General features: G+C 39.0%; 1 protein-coding gene across 2 annotated transcripts in view; it reads left to right on the plus strand.

The window, feature by feature from the left end:
- Nucleotides 1-23,157, plus strand: part of LOC126163148 (hexosaminidase D-like) — a 195,068-nt gene that overhangs the window by 33,925 nt on the left and 137,986 nt on the right. For both annotated transcript variants that reach the window (XM_049920077.1, XM_049920078.1), the window contains exons 4-5: nucleotides 13,568-13,732; nucleotides 13,824-14,007. In XM_049920077.1, coding sequence (XP_049776034.1) covers nucleotides 13,568-13,732; nucleotides 13,824-14,007 — 349 coding nt within the window. The remainder of the gene's footprint in view (nucleotides 1-13,567; nucleotides 13,733-13,823; nucleotides 14,008-23,157) is intronic.

Here is a 23,157-nt window from a genome sequence, read left to right on the forward strand (position 1 = left end):
CATCCTGAAAATCATCTTCCTCACACTGCAAGTGGAATGCCTCTTCGGGCTGTTGGTAAACTTAGTGCCTTGCATCATTCGAAAAGAGGCAAAACAGTTGGCCAACACGACATGCCTCCAATTAGCTACTGTCCATTTTCCGTGCCATTTGGCCCATTGAAAACGCGCAGTTTTAGGAGCTGCCTTCGGCAATTGCCTTTTGCGAGATGACTCCAAATGTCCCATGCATGCAGTTGTCTGCAGTGTTTGCTTGGAAAATGGTTGAGATGAACCTTCATTGACTGGCAACTGCAATTCCTGCCAAATTTGAAACTGTTAGTCACTGATGAAGTGTGACAGTAGTTTTCAATCTCTGTAGGTTAGGATCTTTTTATGATCAGTGTGATTATGCTGAGTCATATGTCTGTGAATGGTTCACCATTTCTTGTAAACATATCTTACAATCCGCATTGATAAATCATCAAATTGGGCAACTTTATTCACAGTGTGGTTATGGCCATGTCTAAAAGTGGTAGCTCCTTTTCGTTATTTTCTCATGTCTCAATGTCAATCCACATTATTGTACTGATTCCATACAACTGACTAGCCCATACACACCTCTCACTGCCATGACTTATATTGGTGGTGGAGGCTACAGGACCACCTGGTATCAGTTCTAGAACATCTACAGCACTTAATAGTGATGAATGTGCTCTCTTAAGGAGTTGACTAGGTGAGTCTATTATTTGTCTGTACAGCATTGTAAATCTTTGTCTTTTTTAAATTTCTATAAGTTTTTAAACTTGCTTATTGGTTTATTTACCAATTTTGTGGTGCACCATTTCATAATGTGTGTGTGAAGTTTGGGCTTGATTTGGCCACTAGAGGCCTGTCAGTCGTGCCCTCTGCTGGAACTAATGGATAATTAGGTCAGGCTTATCTCACTATGGGTAAGATAGATACTGCCTACAGGAGAATGAAAGAGACCTTTGGAGAAAAGAGAACCACTTGTTTGAATATCAAGAGCTCAGATGGAAACCCAGTTGTAACAAAAGAAGGGAAAGCAGAAAGATGGAAGGAGTATATAGAGGGTCTATACAAGGGTAATGTACTTGAGGACAATATTATAGAAATGGAAGAGAATGTAGGTGAAGATGAAATGGGAGATACGATACTGCGTGAAGAGTTTGACAGAGTACTGAAAGACCTGAGCCGAAACAAGGCCCCGGGAGTAGACAACATTCCATTAGAACTACTGACGGCCTTGGGAGAGCTAGTCCTGACAAAACTCTACCATCTGGTGAGGAAGATGTATGACACAGGCGAAGTATCCTCAGACTTCAAGAAGAATATAATAATTCCAATCCCAAAGAAAGCAGGTGTTGACAGATGTGAAAATTACCGAACTATCAGTTTAATAAGCCACAGCTGCAAAATACTAATACGAATTCTTTACAGACGAATGGAAAAACTGGTAGAAGCCGATATCGGGGAAGATCAGTTTGGATTCTGTAGAAATATTGGAACACAAGAGGCAATACTGACCTTACGACTTATCTTAGAAGAAAGATTAAGGAAAGGCAAACCTATGTTTCTAGCATTTGTAGACTTAGAGAAAGCTTTTGACAATGTTGACTGGAATACTCTCTTTCAAATTCTGAAGGTGGCGGGGGTAAAATACAGGGAGCGAAAGGCTATTTACAATTTGTACAGAAAGCAGATGGCAGTTATAAGAGTCGAGGGGTATGAAAGGGAAGCAGTGGTTGGGAAGGGAGTGAGACAGGGTTGTAGCCTATCCCCGATGTTATTCAATCTATTATTGAGCAAGCAATAAAGGAAACAAAAGAAAAGTTCAGAGTAGGTATTAAAATCCATGGAGAAGAAATAAAAACTTTGAGGTTCCCTGATGACATTGTAATTCTGTCAGAGACAGCAAAGGACTTGGAAGAGCAGTTGAATGGAATGGACAGTGTCTTCAAAGGAGGATATAAGATGAACATCAACAAAAGCAAAACGAGGATAATGGAATGTAGTCGAATTAATTCGGGTGATGCTGAGGGAATTAGATTAGGAAATGAGACACTTAAAGTAGTAAAGGAGTTTTGCTATTTGGGGAGCAGAATAACTGATGATGGTCGAAGTAGAGAAGATATAAAATGTAGACTGGCAATGGCAATGAAAGAGTTTCTGAAGAAGAGAAATTTGTTAACATCGAGTATAGATTTAAGTGTCAGGAAGTCATTTCTGAAAGTATTTGTATGGAGTGTAGCCATGTATGGAAGTGAAACATGGACGATAAATAGTTTGGACAAGAAGAGAATAGAAGTTTTCGAAATGTGGTGCTACAGAAGAATGTTGAAGATTAGGTGGGTAGATCACATAACTAATGAGGAGGTATTGAATAGGATTGGGGAGAAGAGAAGTTTGTGGCACAACTTGACTAGAAGAAGGGATCGGTTGGTAGGACATGTTCTGAGGCATCAAGGGATCACAAATTTAGCATTGGAGGGCAGCGTGGGGGGTAAAAATCGTAGAGGGAGACCAAGAGATGGATACACTAAGCAGATTCAGAAGGATGTAGGCTGCAGTAGGTACTGGGAGATGAAGGAACTTGCACAGGATAGAATAGCATGGAGAGCTGCATCAAACCAGTCTCAGGACTGAAGACCACAACAGCAACAACTCCTAAATTTTCAGAAGCGACATTACAGTGTGTGGAAAATACTATATATACTATGATCAACTCCCCATTTTTTTGTTCCATTCATGAATGGTGTGTGGAGATTTGACTATCTCTATGTGTACTTAAATTTAATTGGTCATTTCTTTTCAATTCACAAGCAATTTTCCCTTTATACACTTTAAAAGTATTTTGGAATAATCTTTGTACAAAGTTTGACATCACCAACTCTTTTGTTGTCTCTCAATTAACACTGGTGTCTTGAGTGACATATCTAACCTGAGGCAGCAATTTGAGTTCAACTTCTGCTCAGTGATGGGATTGGCTGCTTACTAATTGGTTGCTCCACAATTCACACTTTGTGACTGACAGTGACTGTCAATAGAATCACTTAAGAGTATGTTTCAACCATTCCACTCTTGAGTAGTACATGGGAAAAATGAACACCTAAATCTTTCTGTGTGAGCTTTGAATTCTCCCTATGCAGGTGAAATGACCATTATTACAATGTCATTTCCCCCTATACAGGAGAAGTGACCATTATTACAATGTATTTCCCCCTATACAGGAGAAATGAACATTATTTCACTGTCATTTCCCCCTATGCAGGAGGGCACCAGCAAAATATTTTGGTGTTTGGAGGAGAAAGTTAGTGGTTGAAATTACATGAAAAGATATCACTGCATGAAAAATGTAGTTTTAATGATTTCCGCCCCAACTCATGTTTCATATACATTACGCTCTCTCTCCTGATTCACGATAATACGAAACAGCTGCCCTTCTTTGAACCTTTTTGATGTCCCCTGTAATAAATGATGAAGACGTAATGATTAATGCATGCACAGATTTAATTGTACAAGTACCTGATTTTATTGTATTGCATGAAAGAGCAAGGAGAGACACATTTTGTAATTAATAAATGCCATAAGAACAACTATTGTCTAAAAGCTACTGAAACAAATTCAGTACACAAATGACCAATGTCAGTGCTAGAGAATTTTATGTAGCACAGATAATAGCATTTGTAATCATATTTATTAGTACCCAATAAGAAATTACAGAATAAAATATTAACTGTATTTTCTCTGACTTCAATGCTTGATTCCCACAAATAAGGTTTCTGTTCATTGGTTGTTCTTTCATTAACCCCCCCCCCCCCCCAACCCACCAAACACACACACATACACACACAAAGTATCATGTGTGTATATATGTCCAGCATCTCCTCCCAAAATCTTGGATCAATTTCAACCAAATTTGGCACAGAAACAGTGCACTTCATGAGTATCAGGACTGTGTGGTTAGAACCTCCCAGCTCCCAGAGGGAGACATGGACAAAAAAAAAAAAAAAGTTACTTCAGCACTTGCCGTGTAGGCTGCCATACGTGAAAGGGATGTTGTGTGACAGTAGTATCGGCCTGCCTTATTGACCTGCTGTGCAGGACAGCCAACACATCAGGTGTAGCAAACAGTTTTCCAGCACCCGACATGTAGGCTGTCCTCCAAGGCATGTGTGTTGTTGGAGTGGTTACTGTGTGCTTTATCAACCTGATTTGCAGGACAGCCTACAGCCCAGGAGCAGAAAAGTGATTCTCAAGCCCTTAAAATGTAGGCTGTACTGCACAACAGGAATGTTATGGAAGTGATATCGGGCTGCTTTATCAGTCTGTTTTGCAGGGGCTACACAGGCAGATGGACTTGTCTGCGCAGACATTGTGGAGGAAGAGATGGATAATGAGAGACAGAGAAGGATGAGGTAGATAGAGAAGGGAGAGAAGGAAACACACAGAGAGTGTGTTAAGGAGGATGAGATGGACAGAGAGAGGGGGAGGAGATGGACAGAGAGAGGGGGAGGAGATGGACAGAGAGAGGGAGGAGGAGATGACCAGAAGGGGGAAGAGACATGTTGTGCAGTTTGTATTAGCATGCCTTGCCGAGGCCACACATGCTTTTGGGTACAACTGAGCAGAGAGGGGGTGGGGGCAGGTCGGGGTGGGGGGTGGGGGGGTGGGGGGGGGGGTGGGGTGGAAGTAGATCGATAATGTCAAATAGTAAATTTGTGTCAATATTTGAAAATTGCTTTCCTAAAAACTTATCCACAAGATGTATTTAAAAAAAAGTAAACTGTGGATAACCTAGGGAATTAAAATCACATGTAAGGGGAAAAGGGAAGTTAATATAAAAACCAAAATAAGTCAAGATCTGACATTACTTGCATACTATAAAAAATAAAGTAATACTTCAAGGAAAGTCATTAAAATGCCAAGTATGTACATCCTGACAGAAATGGTTAATGCAGATAATAAGACTAAAACTATATGGGAGACTGTCAGATGGAAGACAGGACAACCAGTCAGTCTTCAAGATACCATAACAATTAAACTAAACTGATAATTCACAAGTTAGGATTACTTTTACCAATCACTTTCTAAAGGCAACAACAAAAGTAGGATCAAATGGTTCAGTTAAAGAAGCAAAAGAATATATTTAAAATGTCATTCCGCAAAATGTTAAGCAATTAGAAGCAGCACCAACATCCTTCAGTGGAATTAATAGAATTCAAAATTCTGTAAACTTGATCTAACTTAATAAATAATGTCCTTAGTGATATATGTAATGAATCACCTGCACAGAGAAATTTTCCAGACTGGTTAAACTGTGCATTCAACCACTTCATAAGAAGTGTGACAAGACAAACAAGTATCATCTAGAATGAGATTTTCACTCTGCAGCGGAGTGTGCGCTGATATGAAACTTCCTGGCAGATTAAAACCGTGTGCCCAAACTCGAGTCTCGGTCGGGCACATGGTTTTAATCTGCCAGTAAGTTTCAAGTATCATCTAGTTTTCTTATTGACATATTTTTCCAAAATTTTTGAAAAAGTAGTGTATTCAAGAGCAGTTGCACACTTAAGTGGAAAAAGTTTACTTAGCGTGTCACAGTTTGGATTCCAGAAAGGTTATTTGACTAAGAATGCTATTTATACATTCATTCATCAAATAGCATGAGCCTTAAATAATAATATATAACCTGTTGGTATTTTTTTATGATCTCTCCAAGGGCTTTGATTGTGTAAATCATGATACTCTATTAGAAAAACTCAAATTGTATGAAACTGATGGTTTTATTCACAGCTGGTTTGAATCATATTTGACCATCAGAGTGCAAAAAGGTTGTGCTGAATAATTCAGACTATATTGGAAAGGTATAAAATTTTAGAGACTGGCGTGAAATCACAAAGGGAGTCCCAGGTTTCAATTTTGGGTCCGCTCCTATTCCTTATGTATGTGAATGACCTTCCAGGTAATATTGAACAAGCATATTTATTACTATTTGCAGATAATACTAGTGTTATAATAAATCCTATCAAAGAGAAAGCAACAGAAGAGATTGTTAATGATGTTTTCTAAAGAATTAGTTAATGATCCTCCAAAAATGGACTCTACCTAATTAAAAAAAAAAAAAATGCTCTATATTCAATTCTGTGCAACAAATAGAGTCATAAAAACAGATGATCTAGAACATGGGCAGGAGTAAGTAAATAGGATAGAATGCCCCAAATTTAAGGGTGTACTAACTGATGAAAACTTAAAGTGGAATAAGCATATTAATGAGCTTCTCAGACAGTTTAGTTCAGCTACAAAGAAAGTATTGATTGCACAAAAGGAAGCAGTAAGAATAATATGTGGTGTTCACACACTGACAAGATGTAGATACCTATGGAAGGTGCTAGACATTTTAACTACAGTGCCACAGTACATGTATTCACTAATGAAATTCATCATAAATAATTCTTCACAATTTTTGAAGAATGCTGATGTCTGTACCTACAGTACTAGCAGGAAAACATTATGTAGAGAGGGGTTCAGTATGTAGAAACAAAAATTTGTGATCATTTGGCCAATAACATAGTAAAAGTTTGACAGGTAGCAAAGCAAGTTTTGAAGTTCATGTGAAATCATTTCTCCTGGACAACTGCTTCTGTACCATGGACAAATTTCTGTTTTAAAACCCTTTCTTTTTAAGTATAATTGCATGAGTAAGAGTAAAAACATAATGTGTTCAGTAATGTTAAAACTAATCATGTAATTATGTGTATGTATTTTATAAACTGTCTCGTTGCACATAATTTGGATAAAAGAATTATTCAAATGATCTATGATATTAATCTTACTAATTAACTGAGAGAGGCGGAGGACGTGGACAGAGAGAGTGTGAAGGAGGATGGGATGGACAGAGAGAGGGGAACACAGGAGATGGACAAAGAGATGGGCAAGAAGGAGGTGGACAGGTAGAGGTGGGAGGATGAGGTGCACAGAGAGATGGGGAGGCAGAGGTTAGCAAAGAGAGGAAAGCTATGGGGAGAAGGTGAGTCTAGAAGTACGGAGTCAGCTTCAGATCCCCTGTCAATAACACTCATTACTTCATGTGAATGAAGAGCCAGTTGTGTTTCAAAAGAATGATATTTTTTGAATCCATGTGTCAATCAATGTTTCATTTTAGTTATTTCATAATATCTGAAATCTATTGCAAAATGATATCAGTAGTAAATGGGTTTATAATTCAGCAGATTACTTCTATTTCCTTTCTTTGGAATATTTGAGACAAGTGTAACTTTCCAGTCAAGCAAGCAGGTGTACATAATTGCTAAAAGTGGAACCATTTCATCAGTACAATCTGAAAGGAACCTTAACTGAAATACTTGTCTTTATGAAGTGACATCAGATGCTTCATTACACCATGGTATCTATTTCCAAATTACTCATGCTGACAGCTGTTCTTAATTCAAATTCTGGAATATTTACTGCATCGTCTTTGGTAGAGGAATATCAGAAAACCATGTTTGGCAATTCTACTTTAGTGACACTATTATTGGTAACACTATGATTGCTTTCATGCAGTGAAGATATTGATTGTGTGTTGCAGCTGATATGCTTTACATACGGCCAGAATCCCTTTGGATTACCTGCTTTTTTTGAGAAGGAGCTTCATTGTGCAAATTCTCAAAAGCATCTTGCATTGAAGTCCACATCAAATTTCAAGGTTCTGTAAAAGAGCACCAGTCTTGGAGATTTTGCATTCTTCCATACTGTGTGTGTGTGTGTGTGTGTGTGTGTGCGTGTGCGTGGGTGTGGGTTTTTTTCTTCTTTTTTTTCAGCAGGTTCCTGATCTGTTTTATGTATCATGGGAGATTTGTCCCAGCTCTTATTAATTTACATGAAACTTTCAATTGCTATCAGTACTGTTTCTTTGAATTCACACTGCATCTGGTCTACATGTACATAGTTTGGAAGGAATATGTGAAGCAAATTTTTATCTGCTTTTTAACATAGACATACACTGCCAGAAAATAAAAATGTGGCACCCTCAAGGGCAAGGTCATTTTATTGACAAGTGAGCTGACAGGTAATTCCTCATAGTGGATGTATATGATAGCAAATTCAGACCAAGTGAAACACGTATTTCACAGCAAAGGGTGCCCAGACAATTGCATCAGTACATAATGTATGCATTCAGGTGGTAATAAAGGTGTACGTGTGTATCTAATAGAGAGCATCGTGACAGATACAGGGATTAGTGAACACAAGGTCATTGTAGCGAGGTTCATAACCATATCAATCAAAACCATTATAAATAAACACAAAATATATCTATTTAAAACAGCAGATAAAAATTTGCTTCATGCCTTCCTAAGAGAGAGTCTCCATTCCTTCCAAGCTAATTATGTAAGTGTACACCAGATATGCTCAAGAATTATGACTTTTTTGGAAAATGAACATTTCCTCTATAAAAATCAACATGGATTTCACAAACAGAGATCCTGCAAAACTCAGCTCGCTCTGTTCCTCCATGGGGAGCGCAATGGACAACGACGTTCAGGTTGATGCCGTGTTCCTTGATTTCAATAAAGCTTATTTAGTATCGGAGCAGACTTGCGATTGGATTCAAGACTTTCTTGCTGATAGAACTCAACACATTGCTGTCAATGGAACAAAATCGACAGATGTAAAAGTAATATATGGAGCACCACAGGGAAGTGTGACACAGTATATATAAATGAATAAATGATATAGTAGAAAGCTTCTGATGCTCTTTAAGGCTGTTCACAGATGATGTAGGTGTCTGTACCAAAGTAGGAATGCCAGAAGATAGTAAGGATTTGCAGAACGACCTGCAGAGAACTGATGAGTGGTGCAGGTTCTTGCAGTTGACCCTGAACATAAATAAATGTAACTTATTGCACATACATAGGAAAAGAAATCCACTACTGTACATTTACACTGTCGATGACAAACAGTTGGAGCAACATCTGTCGCAAAATATCTAGGCGTAACTATCCAGAGCGACTGTAATTGTAATGGCCACATAAAACAGATAGTGGGAAAAGCAGATACCAGACCCAGAATCTCAAGGGAATTTAACTCATCCACAAAAGAAGTGGCTTATAAGGCACTTGTTGCCCGATTCCTGAGTATTGCTCATCTATCTGGGATCCCTCTCAGGTAGGACTGATAGAAGAGATACAGAAGATCCAACGAAGAGCGGTGTGTTTCGTCATGGGATCGTTTAGCTGGCGAGAGAGCGTTATTGAAATGCTAAGCAATCTCCACTGGCAGATGTCACAAGAGAGGCGTTGCGCATCACGGAGAGATTTACTATTGAAATTTCAGGACAGCACTTTTCAGGAGGAGTCGAACAACATATTATGTACCCACACATACATCTTGCGTATTGACCACGAGTAGAAAATTCGGGAAATTAGAGCCAATACAGAGGTTTAGCGACAATCATTCTTCCCATGCACTATTTGCGAGTGGAACAGGGCTTGAGGGATCAGACAGTGGTTCCGAAAGTACCCTCCGCCACACACCATTAGGTGGCTTGCAGGGTATGATGTAGATGTAGATGTAGAGGTAGATGTACATGAGATTGTAAAGGTGGTAGGTGGTGCATTGAGACAGACTGCCCAGACATCTTATGCCATTTGTTGTAGCTTGGCAACGGTTCTTGCAGGCTCTGGAGAATGAGTAGGTTCCTGCTTCATCATGTCCCATATGTGTTCAATTGGTGAGTTATGTGGTTATCTTGGTGGCCAGGGCAGTTGTTGTACACCACAAAGAGTATGTTGTATCACATCAGCTGCATGTGGATGTGCACTATCTTGCTGAAAAAGCACATCACCTTCCTGTTGAAAAATTACCATAGCAAGGTGGTGCCAGTCTGTCCAATGTACCGGGCACTGGTTACTTTACCTTGTAGAAATGCCAAGTGTGACCATGAGTTGTAATTGATGCCCCTCCTCTCCCCACACTGACAATCCTGGGGTAGAACCTTCGTGTCATGGGTGAATGCAATCCAGAATAGGCTGCTCAACACATCTACACTATACACTTGTACATCCAGAATAGCCATCCAGACAGAACCTACTTTCATCACTGCAAACAACAGAATGCCATTCCATTCTCCAGTCGACTCCCACCACCAATAGATTGCTCCCAGCACGTGCAGCAGTCTGTCGATACATCTATCTGGTGTCCTGCAGGCCCACAGTGGGACCTTGTTCCAATGGCTGAAGTTGTTTAACAGGAATACGTATTCGTCAGTGTAGATTGATTGTACCCTAGACTGATTGCTGCAAACACTCTTCATCTCTAAACTCAGCACACTTACTCCCTTCATAATCAGAACAGAGAGTGCAGAGACAGGGCTCCTGAGCACCATCTGCAGAGTGGGAAGTGGACACTGCTCTGCACTCAGATATCCACTTCCCTATCTGGATACACTTCCTAGACGGAAGCCACCAAAATGGATGCTCAGCTGAATGAACTGGCACTGTATAATTAGTTAGCTAGAAAGGCAGTATGCAAGACTAGGTGGGCTATGCTACACATATGATCCATCATGTTGCTGAGACATCCACACTGAAGTCTTGAAACGTCTTAAGAGACCACCTATTCCCAGGTCTAACAACAAATTCTGCACTGTCATACGAGACATGCCAACAGCACTGCAATGGTTTGAAACCAGATACTCAGGAAATCACATAGCAAGATCATCAATACCACCACATGGCAGAATTAATAGTATTAAAAGTTGATCCAGCAGCCATAGGATCCTCTGTATGTTAGTGAGTTGTTGAAAGATATATGTGCAGTTTACTGGCCTTTGTGGTTTGCATTTCAAATGGTGTCACTATCGTTAATCTTAGTACACCAAACTGCAATCTGCAGATCAACTGAAGCTCTGTTCAGACTTAGTTTGGACAGTGGTCAACCTGTTTAGGAGGAAATTTATCCTTAGGAATCATTAAATATGAGAATTGAGGTATGGATTTATAAGGAAATCTCTTCGGAATTGCATTAAAAGCATTTTAATCACACTACACATGCATGGCTAAGAAAGTTTTTTGAGATTGTGGCAGAGTACTGTGTTACAGTCAGTTGAGTACCAAACTGAGAGAGATAACATTCACCCTCTCCTTCTAAAAAAGAAAAGACAGATAGATAAGAGATAGAGAGAGGGGTGGGGGGGTTGGTTGGAAAGAGAGTGCAATTTCAGCACCATAGAAAGTAGTTTTTGTGGACTGTTGCTTCAAATTGTGTGCCTGTAAAGTGCAACTACATGAAACATATTTATGCACAGAAACAGAATATATTCAACTCATTCAGTGTACTGTAGAAAAAGAGCCACTTACCGCAAACATCGTAAGATTGCACTGGAAAGTTTTACCTCACATCTTTACCACAGTTGACAGTGACATTTGGACCTTTCGAACTCTTGCTTCCCCTCAGTTAATTCTGGTGTCCTCAGTGAGTATAATATGAGACAGCAACTTCTGCACAGTGATGGTATTGCACTTGATGATGTGGTGGTATTGCACTTGATGGTGGGGTATGCTGCTTGCTCATCATTTTATGTCGAACTCCTCTGAGCTTCCATACCCACATATAAAACAAACTTCTAACCACAAGACACCTGGACTGCTACACAGACTGTCACGTTTTTATAACATAGCTTGTTTTGCCATTTTTATTGTTCATGTCTACACAGGTGAAAAACTTCCAATATTCAGTAATATTAAGTGTAGTGTAACAACTGTCTTAGCGGTGTTACATTTGGAGCATACTACGGTGTACATGCTTGTACAAGTGGGACAGTACAAATGCCTCAAGTGTATGGTGAGCAATTACCTTTACTCTTTGCATTATTTTATTTCACTCAGGATTTCCAATTTCGTATTAATATGTGGGGGGGGGGATCGAAAAGTAATGCCTCTTTTGTCATAAAAATTCCAATAATGAACATATAACAGCGAGTCAGTACAGATCATAGCCTGAACTGTCCTCTACATAATACTAAAAACCTAAACTAAACTCTGTCCTAACAGAACTTGAAGGCCAAACAGCACTGTTCGACCGCTGTGTCTTCCTCCTGGCGGGGCATGTGGTCAACACACTGCTCTCCCAGCCATTGTCGGTTTTCATGACCAGAGCGCTACTTCCCAATCAAGTAGCTCGTCAGTTGCACCCAGCTTGCCAACAGTGCTCGGCAGACCGAACGGTCACCCATTCAAGTGCCAGCCAACCTTACCGTGCTTAACTTGGATGATCGGATGGGAACCGGTGTTACCACTGTGGCAAGGCCATTGGCTCTATACAACACTACCATTTAAAATAGTTACTGTACATTTGTACACATTTGCACCATCATTAAACCCAGGTGTCAAAAACAGTTTGGATAAATTCAGAGTTTTGTTTTTTGTTCGAAGATTTTGACCTTGTCCATGAAGAAAGCATATGGGGATGCTGTAATGGACATCAGCAATGTGCAAGGTTGTGTGAAGAAGTTTGGTAACAGAGAAACAAACATGCAGGTGAGCTGCACAACAGACAGCCGACAACCTCTGTCACAGACACCGGTCGAGGTGATTTGAAGAGGCAGATGGTTCATAATTCACAGTCAACAGCTTTAAAATCATTCTGAGAAAAATGAGTCAAGAAGCAAAACCCTGAATTTTCCCAAACTGGGTTTTACCCCTGGATTCAGCAGAGGTGCAAATGTGTAGAAATGCATGGTGACTACATTGAACAGTAGTGTCTTATAGAGAGCAGTGCAGGCTATGATTTTTATTAATTTTGCTGTTGTATGTTCATTATTAAATTTTTAAGATACAGGGGAAATTACTTTTTGATCCACCCTCATACAATCAACAGATGTACGTAGAAAAGGTCAAATCATTTTTGTGTATGGGCTAAAGTACATACAACAAGAAAGATGGACCAAGACACCAAATCTGCTGTAAATTCTATATGTAGAAAGTTAGCTCAATCATCAGGTGAATATGGTGACATTTCATTGTAGTACGAAGATGAAGCCCTTAGAGATTGTTGGGACTTCCATAATAATGAAATTGGTTTTCACAATTTTGTCAGTATTTTAGAAATTCATGAAGGTATATTTGGCTGTGGACCAAAGTATTTCAATAAATGATGTATTACAAAATATGTATTTGTGTAGTAGTATCATAGGGATTTAACATTTAATGTGTGTGTGTAACACGTAAATAAATGCAGACCAAATTGACTACATATATATGGTGAGCATGCATTTTCATCATGTTAGATTTATATTGATCGGGATTAGACATTTATATTGATGTAGGTTGCATACACCATTTATTTGGTACATAGGTTCATCAATTCTAAAACAGTAGTGAATTAAAGTACCATCACTATAATAATCACTATGATGGCTTTTTCTACATTTTTGTCTAAATGGTTGTGGTGACAACATAACATTTTCTGGTTCAGTAACTGGTGAATTATTTTTTAATTGATTTAAGCATGTTATGTTTCTTTGTGACAATTATTATCATGCTGATATCAACAACTGTGTGTCATTTTACAGTTTGTTCTAAAACACAAAGAATGGGTATCTCTGCGAGAAGTGGCTGCTTACCCAAGCTCAATGTGTCCATCTCATCCAGGAGCACTGAAACTTGTTACATCTTTGATTAAACAAATTGTTGAATTTCACCCTGACATTCAGTACATACATATTGGTGCTGATGAGGTATGTTTGGTTTTATCTGTTTGTTTTATGCTTTTTATATCCTTTCACGCGTAGTGTAAAAACATTGTTACTCATACCTGTATAATTTCAGGTTTGGCACCTAGGCATATGTCCAACATGCATTCGAAGAATAGAAACAAGTAAACATGGAAAAGCACAGTTATTCCTGGAACACATTCTGGGAGTTGCCCAGTTTGTTCGAGATACCTACCCCACATTACGTGTCATAATGTGGGATGACATGCTTCGTAGTATTGACCCTTCTGTTATGAATGGTAAGTGCGGTTTTAGTTGTTCTTCTCAATCCCTTTTTTGTTAATTTTTAAACTAAAGGACAGAAAATTTTAAAGGATCTGTCAGAGTAGTCAAATTAAAAATGCACGTATTGCGCCAGTTATTTCATTCTTTATTCCGTTTTCCTATTTAAAAACATAGTTCTTATTAAGAAGTAATATGCTGATAGGCTACTGATATATCCAGAACAAACATTACGTATGTAACAAAATCATCAAGCTGGTTATCGATATAAATTAATAATAATTTTTTCTTTCAGATATTACTTGATTTTCTTCCAGAGAAAATAATGACAGCTGTGACCGCTCGTTGCTAATCTTTCTTGTGGATGAATTACATGCTCATAGTGGTTGGAATTGAGATCTTTCCTCACATTAATATATGTAATATGACAGTGATCAACCGAAAACATATCAACAATGGCCACTGCTCACTCATTCATATTAAGTATTTCAGTATTAAATATGCCTCAAGTAATTTCAGTGGAAATTACTCATCTTGTGCAACAATGATCATATCAATTTTCTCTCTCTCTCTCTCTCTCTCTCTCTCTCTCTGTCTGTGTGTGTGTGTGTGTGTGTGTGTGTGTGTGTGTGTGTGTTTGTTTCTTTCTTTGTTTGTTTGTGTGCGTCTGTCTATATAGACATATATAACACACACAATGGAAAACCCAGGATGGAGTGTAACAATATAATGAAAATGATAGCTGCAACTCACCAAATAGCGGAGATGTTGAATCGCTGAAAGGCACAACAAAAAAGTAGTCTTTCTATTGTGCCTTTCTGTGACTCGGCATCTCACACACACACACACACACACGCACACACACACACACAGTGCCTGATAGTCACGTATTTTACTCTCATCTTTGCATGGACATATCTGTATCTGCCAACAACCACATGCGGCTAGAGATGTATGGTGAATTGTCTGCTGTGGACATAAAAAATTAAATATGAATTTAGTTATTTATTGTTGGCACCAAATACTTTTTAAAGTGATATTGATGTATAAGTAGGGTCCTGAACATGAAAATCTAGAATACTTGCCATATAGCAGAGATGCTGAGTTGCAGATAGACACAACAAAAAGACTTTCACAAATAAAGCTTTTATGCAGTAAGGTCTTCATCAACAATAGATGACACACACACAAATGCAACTCTCACACACAGCTGCAGTCTCAGGCAACTGAAACCACACTGCGAGCTGCAGCACCAGTGCATGATGGGGGTGGTGACTGGTTGGGGGTGAGGAGGTGGCTGGGGTGGGGAGGGGGAGGGATAGTATGGTATGGGTGGCAGACGGTGAAGTGCTGCGGATTAGATGGAGTGCAGGGGACAGGTTGGGTGGTGGGGGGTAGCGGAGGAGCGAAAAAAGAGAGAAATAAACAGAAGGTGTGTGATAGTGGAATGATGGCTGTGTAATGCTGGAATGGTAACAGGGAAGATCCCGGATGGGTGAGGACAGTGACTATAGAAGGTTGAGGCCAGGAGGATTATGGGAAAGTTCCCACCTGCACAATTCAGAAAAGCTGGTGTCAGTGGGAAGGATCCGTATGGCACAGGCTGTGAAGCAGTCATTGAAATGAAGGATGTCATGTTTGGCAGCATGCTCAACAACAGGGTGGTCCACTTTTTCCTTGGCCACAGTTTGTTGGAGGCAGTTCATGCGGACAGATAGCTTGTTGGTTGTCATGCCCACATAGAATGCAGTACAGTGGTTGCAGCTTAGCTTGTAGATCACAAGACTGGTTTCACAGGCAGTCCCATTGTCTGGCCACAGAGGAGCATTCCCCTCATAACACAGGACTGGAGCAACTGAATTACATTCTCCGCCAGGGTTTCGACTACCTCTCGTCGTGCCCTGAAATGTGAAATGTCCTGCCCATTATCCTTTCCACCCCTCCCACAGTGGTATTCTACTGCCCACCAAACCTACACAATAGACTCATCCATCCTTACACAACCCCTGCTCTGAACACCATACCTCATTGCTCATACCTGGGTTATAGACCTAGATGCAAGACCTGACCCATACATCCTCCCACCACAGCCTACTGCAGTCTGGTTACAAACATCACCTATCCTATCAAGGGCAGGGCTATATGTGAAACCAGTCATGTGATCTTTTCTGTATTGCACAGGTGGGAACTTTCCCTGCAATACATCATATGTACCCATAACTCTCCTAGCCTCAACCTTCATTAGTCACTGTCCTCACCCATCCAGTCCCTTCCCTGTTCCCATTCCAGCACTACACAGCCATCATTCCACCATCACACCCAGTCCTTTTACTTCTCTCCTTTTCCCCTACCCCCCCCCCCCCCCCCCACCTCTCCCCTGCCCGCTGTCTAACCTGCATAATCTGCAGCAATTCACTATCTACCACCCCTACCATACTATCCCTCTCCAGCCTCCTCCTTACCCCCACCCAGTCGCCCCTCCCATCATGCACTGATGGTGCCTGAGACTGCAGTTGTGTGTGTGAGTTGCGTTTGCGCACATGCGCGCGCTCGTGTGTGTGTGTGTGTGTGTGTGTGTGTGTGTGTGTGTGTGTGTGTGTTTGATCTCTCTTGTTGAAGAAGGCCTTACTGGCTGAAAGTTTTATTTGTGACAGTCTTTTTTGTTGTGCCTATCTGCTACTCAGCATCCCTGCTATATGGTGAGTAGCAACTTTCCTTTTCATAGTACTGTTACATTCCATCCTGGATTTTCTATTTTTTGAAAATATTGAATATGACATTCATTGTGAAAAGTCACATCTACTACTGAGACTTAAATTTATGGGTTAAGTTTAACTGAAAAATTTAAAATATTTATGGAATCTGGTAGAAGATTTCATTAAAAACAATAAATATTTTTTTCAATATTTTAAAATATAAAGTTCCAGAGTATATTACAATATTTTCAAAAGGTGCGTGCAACGTACTCCTCCCGTCCTTGATATTGCAAGGGTTAGTTAACATTTCAATTGAATTTTTTCTGTCTTGCCCTGATATCTAACTGCATTGTTATGGCAGGTGCCTTTAATTGGCGGTGCACCACACGACTCCAACCTGGGCTGATGGCTCAAGAAGGATACACTAAGCTCACACAGATACTGCATCTCATTGTAGGATTGTGATCACCTACTCACCTCAAAGACTAGCAGCATCCATACGTACATACAGCAATAGTAAAGCAGACAACAGAAACGTCCACATAGCTTTTTATTCTTAACCACTAAACTATTATATGGTTTTCATTCACAACTATCATTCGTTCGGTAGGTACATATAGGCTACACACCACTCTCCTGTAGTGATATGTAACACTACAAATTTCCCCACTCAGATGAATGATGCTGCTGTTATTACATAAACTTAAGCAATTAAATGTCTGTTATGAGATACCACAGAACCCTTTCACAGTTATTTATTGTATCATGCATAACATCTCTGCTTAACTCCCAAGGCAATGTTGTTAGATTTTCTATATTAATGTTATAGTTAACACCATCTTCACAGGTTTTAACTGTTTATATCAGTATTGAGACCCTCTTGACGTCTCGCAAGTTTTCACCCTCAGTTAAATTTTACAATTTACCCTCAACATTAGGGTATTTTGTTTTGTGAGTACATAATGTGCACTCTGTCTCGTACCTGGAGCATATCCCTAGACATCAAAAGTTACTTAATATTTGTTTGCTCTGTATATTTTTCTTTAGTAGATGCAAACTTCTTTGTACTAGGATTATCCATAGCATTTATCTTTTGTTCAGAATTACAACATTTTCGGTAAGTCTCTTTTTCAGCTCTAAATATAACAAGTTTATCTCTTTGTGGTAACTGCAGCCATGCAGATGGAGCTACATTTTGAGTACTTAGTAACTTTTGAGTTTTGCATTGCAGAATGCTTTAATCTGTTGAACTGTGATTGTGGTCAGCATGCAGAAATCGGACTCTGGTGCCATTCTTCATAATTTCTTAATTAAGTATATGTACTAGACCAGTAATATACGACCTTAGAGTAAGGCTCAAAATCTTCAGTATTCTATCTCTCAAGAAACTATATTCATACAGCATCTGTTTCCTAAGAAAGACTTCTCGCACATCATTCAACATTTCTCTCAGTGATGGTATTCCTATATTATTTCTCCCTTTCCTCACTACAGATGTAGGTCCCCCATCCATGGTGTAACTACACTATTCACTCGACACTTCATATATAAAGGTTCAGTATCCTGCTTATCAATTTACACCTCTGTTCTCTCCTCCCTAATCATGTGTTTAAGATGAACTTGCCCATATCTGATTGTTTGACTTTCCTTCTTCGTGGTTCTCACATACTCCTCTGTCCCCCTCTGTCGTCAGTTATTTAACTTAGCAGTACCTTGTTATTGTTAACATTTATTGACTTTGTTATTTATTCGACACTTATATTAGGTTAGTCAAAACTGATGGCAACTTTTGCTGCTATGGATGTTCATGATACCTTTTGGCTCGAAGCTGGATGTTAGCAAATATAATGAAAATAAATACAATTTCCCTCTCCAGTGTGACATTGCTAACATCTGCGCATTATTTTGCAGGGTACATTTGTGAAAGTAATAAAGTTATTCTTCTGACGTATAATTAATCATATTTAGGTCTTCTCTGAGTGTATGCATGATGGTGTATCACTGTAGTGCAACAATCCCATTTGTCCCTGTAAACATGTCTATCTGTGAAGTTGTAACCCTGGTAAATTTGTCCAAAAGAATAAATTCACTGAGAATCAAATTGGCAGAAAAGATAAGGGTCCTGCTATCAGAACTAGTGAATACCGAAAGAGGGAGGATAGAACTGGTATCCATCGAGGGAAGCGTAAAAGGAAATAAAACATGAGGTATGTTGAGGGGAGGAAGGAAAGGCGACAGCCAAAAACAGATACCCTTCGCACATTCCATCTCGTGTTCCCTTACTGGTGGTGCATCACTGGTGTCTCAGAGGATAATGGTGGCTCTCTGTTCTACAGAACAGTCATTACCTGCTTCACCCTCAAAGGCCCCCAAAAATGGCCTCAACATCCTGCTATTTCATATTAATGAAGATTACATGACCTTCAAAAATATGTTTTTGCTTAAAAAAAAAATTAATGGATTGTATTGCACAACCTTTATTTCATGGTTTTGGATATCATATCAGTATAATATTTATCTTCTAGGACATTTTCTGTGTGTTAATAAGTTAATATAGAATCCATTTCTGGTGTGATTGGTACCTCCAGCTGCATACCATCTCATCCAATAAGCACAACCATCTTTAGAACCTAAATCTGAGTCACAAATCTTTATAACTCTTTAATATTTATTTTAATTTACCATTGCATGTAACATAGGTGTATTAGCTCCATATTTACCTCAAACTCACTGTTTAACTATTGAGAAATAAGGAGTCAAATGGGAAAATATATCCTTAAATTAGTGCATCACTCCTGCTCATCTCTCAGTTAAATCAAGATTTGTTCCTCATCTGTTTTTGGTATCATAACAGTGCATGATTTGTGTAAACCATCATTCATGATGTCAAATCATCATGAGTTTCATTAATGATTTATGTGAACTCCGTTCATCCCAGGTAATAGAATAGTGAATGACTTCTGCCAGATATCACAAGTGCCGTATTTGATCTTCAATTACTATAGGTATCATAAAAATGAGAGTTTTTTATATAAAACTATTCATGGGTGACATGTGCGACTGTGAATCATCATAGATAGCTCTCAGTGAACGATTTTGGATAAATCTTCATAATTGTTTTACATTATACAAATTCATAATTGATCTGAATTCATCAAAGGTAGCTAAACGCTGAATGAAGTATATAAAGTACCATAATGCCCTTCAGTCGTGGATGAAATATGCAAAGAAACATAAGTGTTATACATGATTTTAATTCATCACACATAGTATATAGGTAAATGAAGTGCATAAATGTAGTTTATGTCCTCTTGTACAGAGGATTACATAAACCATCATCGAAAGACAAACATGTAGCCTCTACAGAGATGTATCATCTCCTGGTCCGATAGTAAAGCGTCCTAAGCTTTTCTTTATTTACCTTGCTTTTAATTTTTTGTATGTAGTCTCCTGTCCATTTTTTTAAAAAAGTAATGAATAGTGAGTATAACAAATGGGAAATAACCCAAGCTTCACAATTGCTGAGACACGTATTTACATGGGTACCAGCTTCCTAGCTTGTAATGAAATATTATCAATAAGTTACAAACAATATATGTAACCTGTGTGACACAAATTCTTCAGTAATAGAATATTAGTAAATGAAATGATAAGAGTAAATATGAATGGAATGTAGAAAACATTTTTCACACATAGGTAGACTGTTGTATTCAGATATCGTTGCGGATGTATTACTTCTAAGAAAACACAATACTGTTTAGCATCTCCATAGGTATGCCATACCGTACTCCTATTCTTGAACTTCCCAAGTCATCTTTGACTATGAATGACAGTTCAGATGAATATATTTGTAGATGTGTTGTAATCATATTATAGGTAGTTCTAGTGCTTTGGACGATGATTTAAGTGTGAAGTAGGTATACTAACTTCCACTACTGTTACGAGATGACTTACTTGTTGTCCACAGCCAATCTTCTTCACTCGCTTCTGGAATCTCTTCAAATTTCTTCTCTGAAGAGTGATGCTAGGTACAGGAATATTTAAAATTCTCCCTCTACTTGTGAAATAAGTAGATACTCAAAGGTTACTTTTCATCAACTAACAATATATTAAAATGTCCTACAGAACAAACTTCTCCCTTCTCACATAAATATTTGACTTCTTGTAAGTTACCCGTATCACCTCATGTCAGAAACAAATCTAATTACATCCACGAAAGAGTTGGCTTAATAACCATAACTCTTATATCACAGGATTCATGAAATACATCGTGCCTCTAGCAAGGCTGGAATAAGAGTTTTTTAAGAGTTCTTTTTTCACTAACAATAGCCACTGACACTATTATCACAGAGTTACATAAATACTCCATGGTCCTCTTATGCACTCACTAAACATCCATGGACTGTCCGACAGGTATTTGTTGATGCTGTTCGACTGCCACGTCTACATTCTTCCTGCGACTGAATTTAAATCTGCACACACACAGACATGTGTTTGAGATGGTAGAAGGCTGAGTGGTTCTAAAATTTGCGTAGAAATTCTCGAAACACTACAGTGTATAATAATAAAATAAGTATCTGTGTATGATTTTCTAGGAAGATTCATTTTACAGAAGCCCCATTTAAATGTACTCTAATTATATGATATGTAGTGTGAAAGTAAAGAATTTTGTATCTTATTCATGACCAAATAAATATAATATTACATAATGTTAGCAAGTATTCCCTGTGTAGTATTATTATCATGCTGTGCCAAGCAGCCCCCCAACCCTATGAATCAAGAACTTTCCCTTGGTGGGGTGGTTTGTGCGCCCCAGTGATACAGATAGTGACACTGTAGGTGCAAGCATAACTGAAGGGTATCTGTTGAGAGGTTCCTGAAGAAAGGCAGCAGCCTGTTTAGTAGTTGCAGGGGCAACAGTCCGGATGATTGACTGACATGCCCTTGTAACATCAGCCAGCATGGTGTTACTGTGATGGTACTGTAAATGGCTGAAAGCAAGGGCAAACTAGAGCCACCATTTTTTCCCAGGGGCATCCAGCTCTGCTGTATGGTTAAATGCTGCTGGTATGTGCTTGGGTAAAATATTCTGGATGTAGAATAGTCCCTATTCAGACCTTCCAGCAGGGACCGCTAAGGAGGATGTCAACATCGAGAGAAACAAAACTGGCATTCTACAGGTTTGAGCGTGCAACGTTAGAGCCCTTAACTGGGCATGTAGGTCAGAAAATTTAAAAAAGGCACATAGATAGGTTGATAATAGGTATAGTGGGAATTAGTGAAATTTGGTGGCTGGAGAAACAGGACTTCTGGTCAGAAGGTTATAAATACAGAATCAAATATGGGCAATGTAGGAGTAGTTTCAATAATGAGTAATGAAATAGGAATGCATGTAAGCTACTACAAACAGCACAGTGAATGCATTATCATAGTCAAAATGATGAGATTGTAACAATGTATGGTGAGATAAAAGAAATTATTGAGATAGTTAAGAGAGAGGAAAATTTAACTGTGTTGGGGAACTGAAATTTGATAGTAGGAAAAGAAAGAGAATAAAAAATAGTGGGTGAATGTGGACTAAGGAAAAGGAGTGAAAGAGGAAGCTATCTGGTAGAACTTTGTAAAGAGAGTAATTTTATCATTGCTAACATTTGGTTTAAGAGTCTATCGAGGGCCAGATGTGGACTCTGTTGGTTATGAACTGTAGATCAAAACTGAAGAAATTGAAACAAAAAGGTATGAAATTGAGGAGATGGAACCTGGATAAGTTGAAAGGACCAGAGGTTGTTGGGAGTTTCGGAGGGACTATTAGGCAACAATTGATTGGAACAGGCGAAAAGAATACAATAGAAGACAAATTAACCTTGAGATATGAAATAGTGAAGGCAGCAGAGGATCAAATAGGTACAAAGACAAGGCCTAGTAGAAATTCATGGATATCACACAAGGTACTGGATTTAATTGATGAAAGGGGAAATATGAAAATGCAACAAGTGAAGAAGATGAAAGGGAATACAAAGTGAGATAGATGAGATTGACAGGAAGTGCAAATTGCCCAAGCAGGAATGGCTAAAGGACTAATCTAGGGATATAGAAGCACATATAACCAAGGGAAAGATAGATACCACTTATAGGAAAATTAAAAACTTATTTGGAGAAAGCAGAAGCAGATGTATGAATATCAAGAGCTCAGATGGAAAACCGGTAACAAGCAAAGAAGGGGAGGTGGGGGGGGGGGGGGGGGGGGCAGAAAGCTTGAAGGAGTATATGGATGGCCTATTCGAGGCAGACAAATGTGAAGGTAATATTATGAATGGGGGGGATGTAGATGAGGATGAGATGGGATACATGATGCTGCTAGAAGAATTTGTCAGAGCACTAGAAAAGCCAAGTTGAAACATGGCCTCTAAAGTAAACGATAAACTGTCAGAACTACTCATATCCTTGGGAGGCCAGCCCTGACAAAATTAT

This window comes from Schistocerca cancellata, chromosome 2 (genome assembly GCF_023864275.1).
Source record: "Schistocerca cancellata isolate TAMUIC-IGC-003103 chromosome 2, iqSchCanc2.1, whole genome shotgun sequence".
NCBI lineage: Eukaryota > Metazoa > Arthropoda > Insecta > Orthoptera > Acrididae > Schistocerca > Schistocerca cancellata.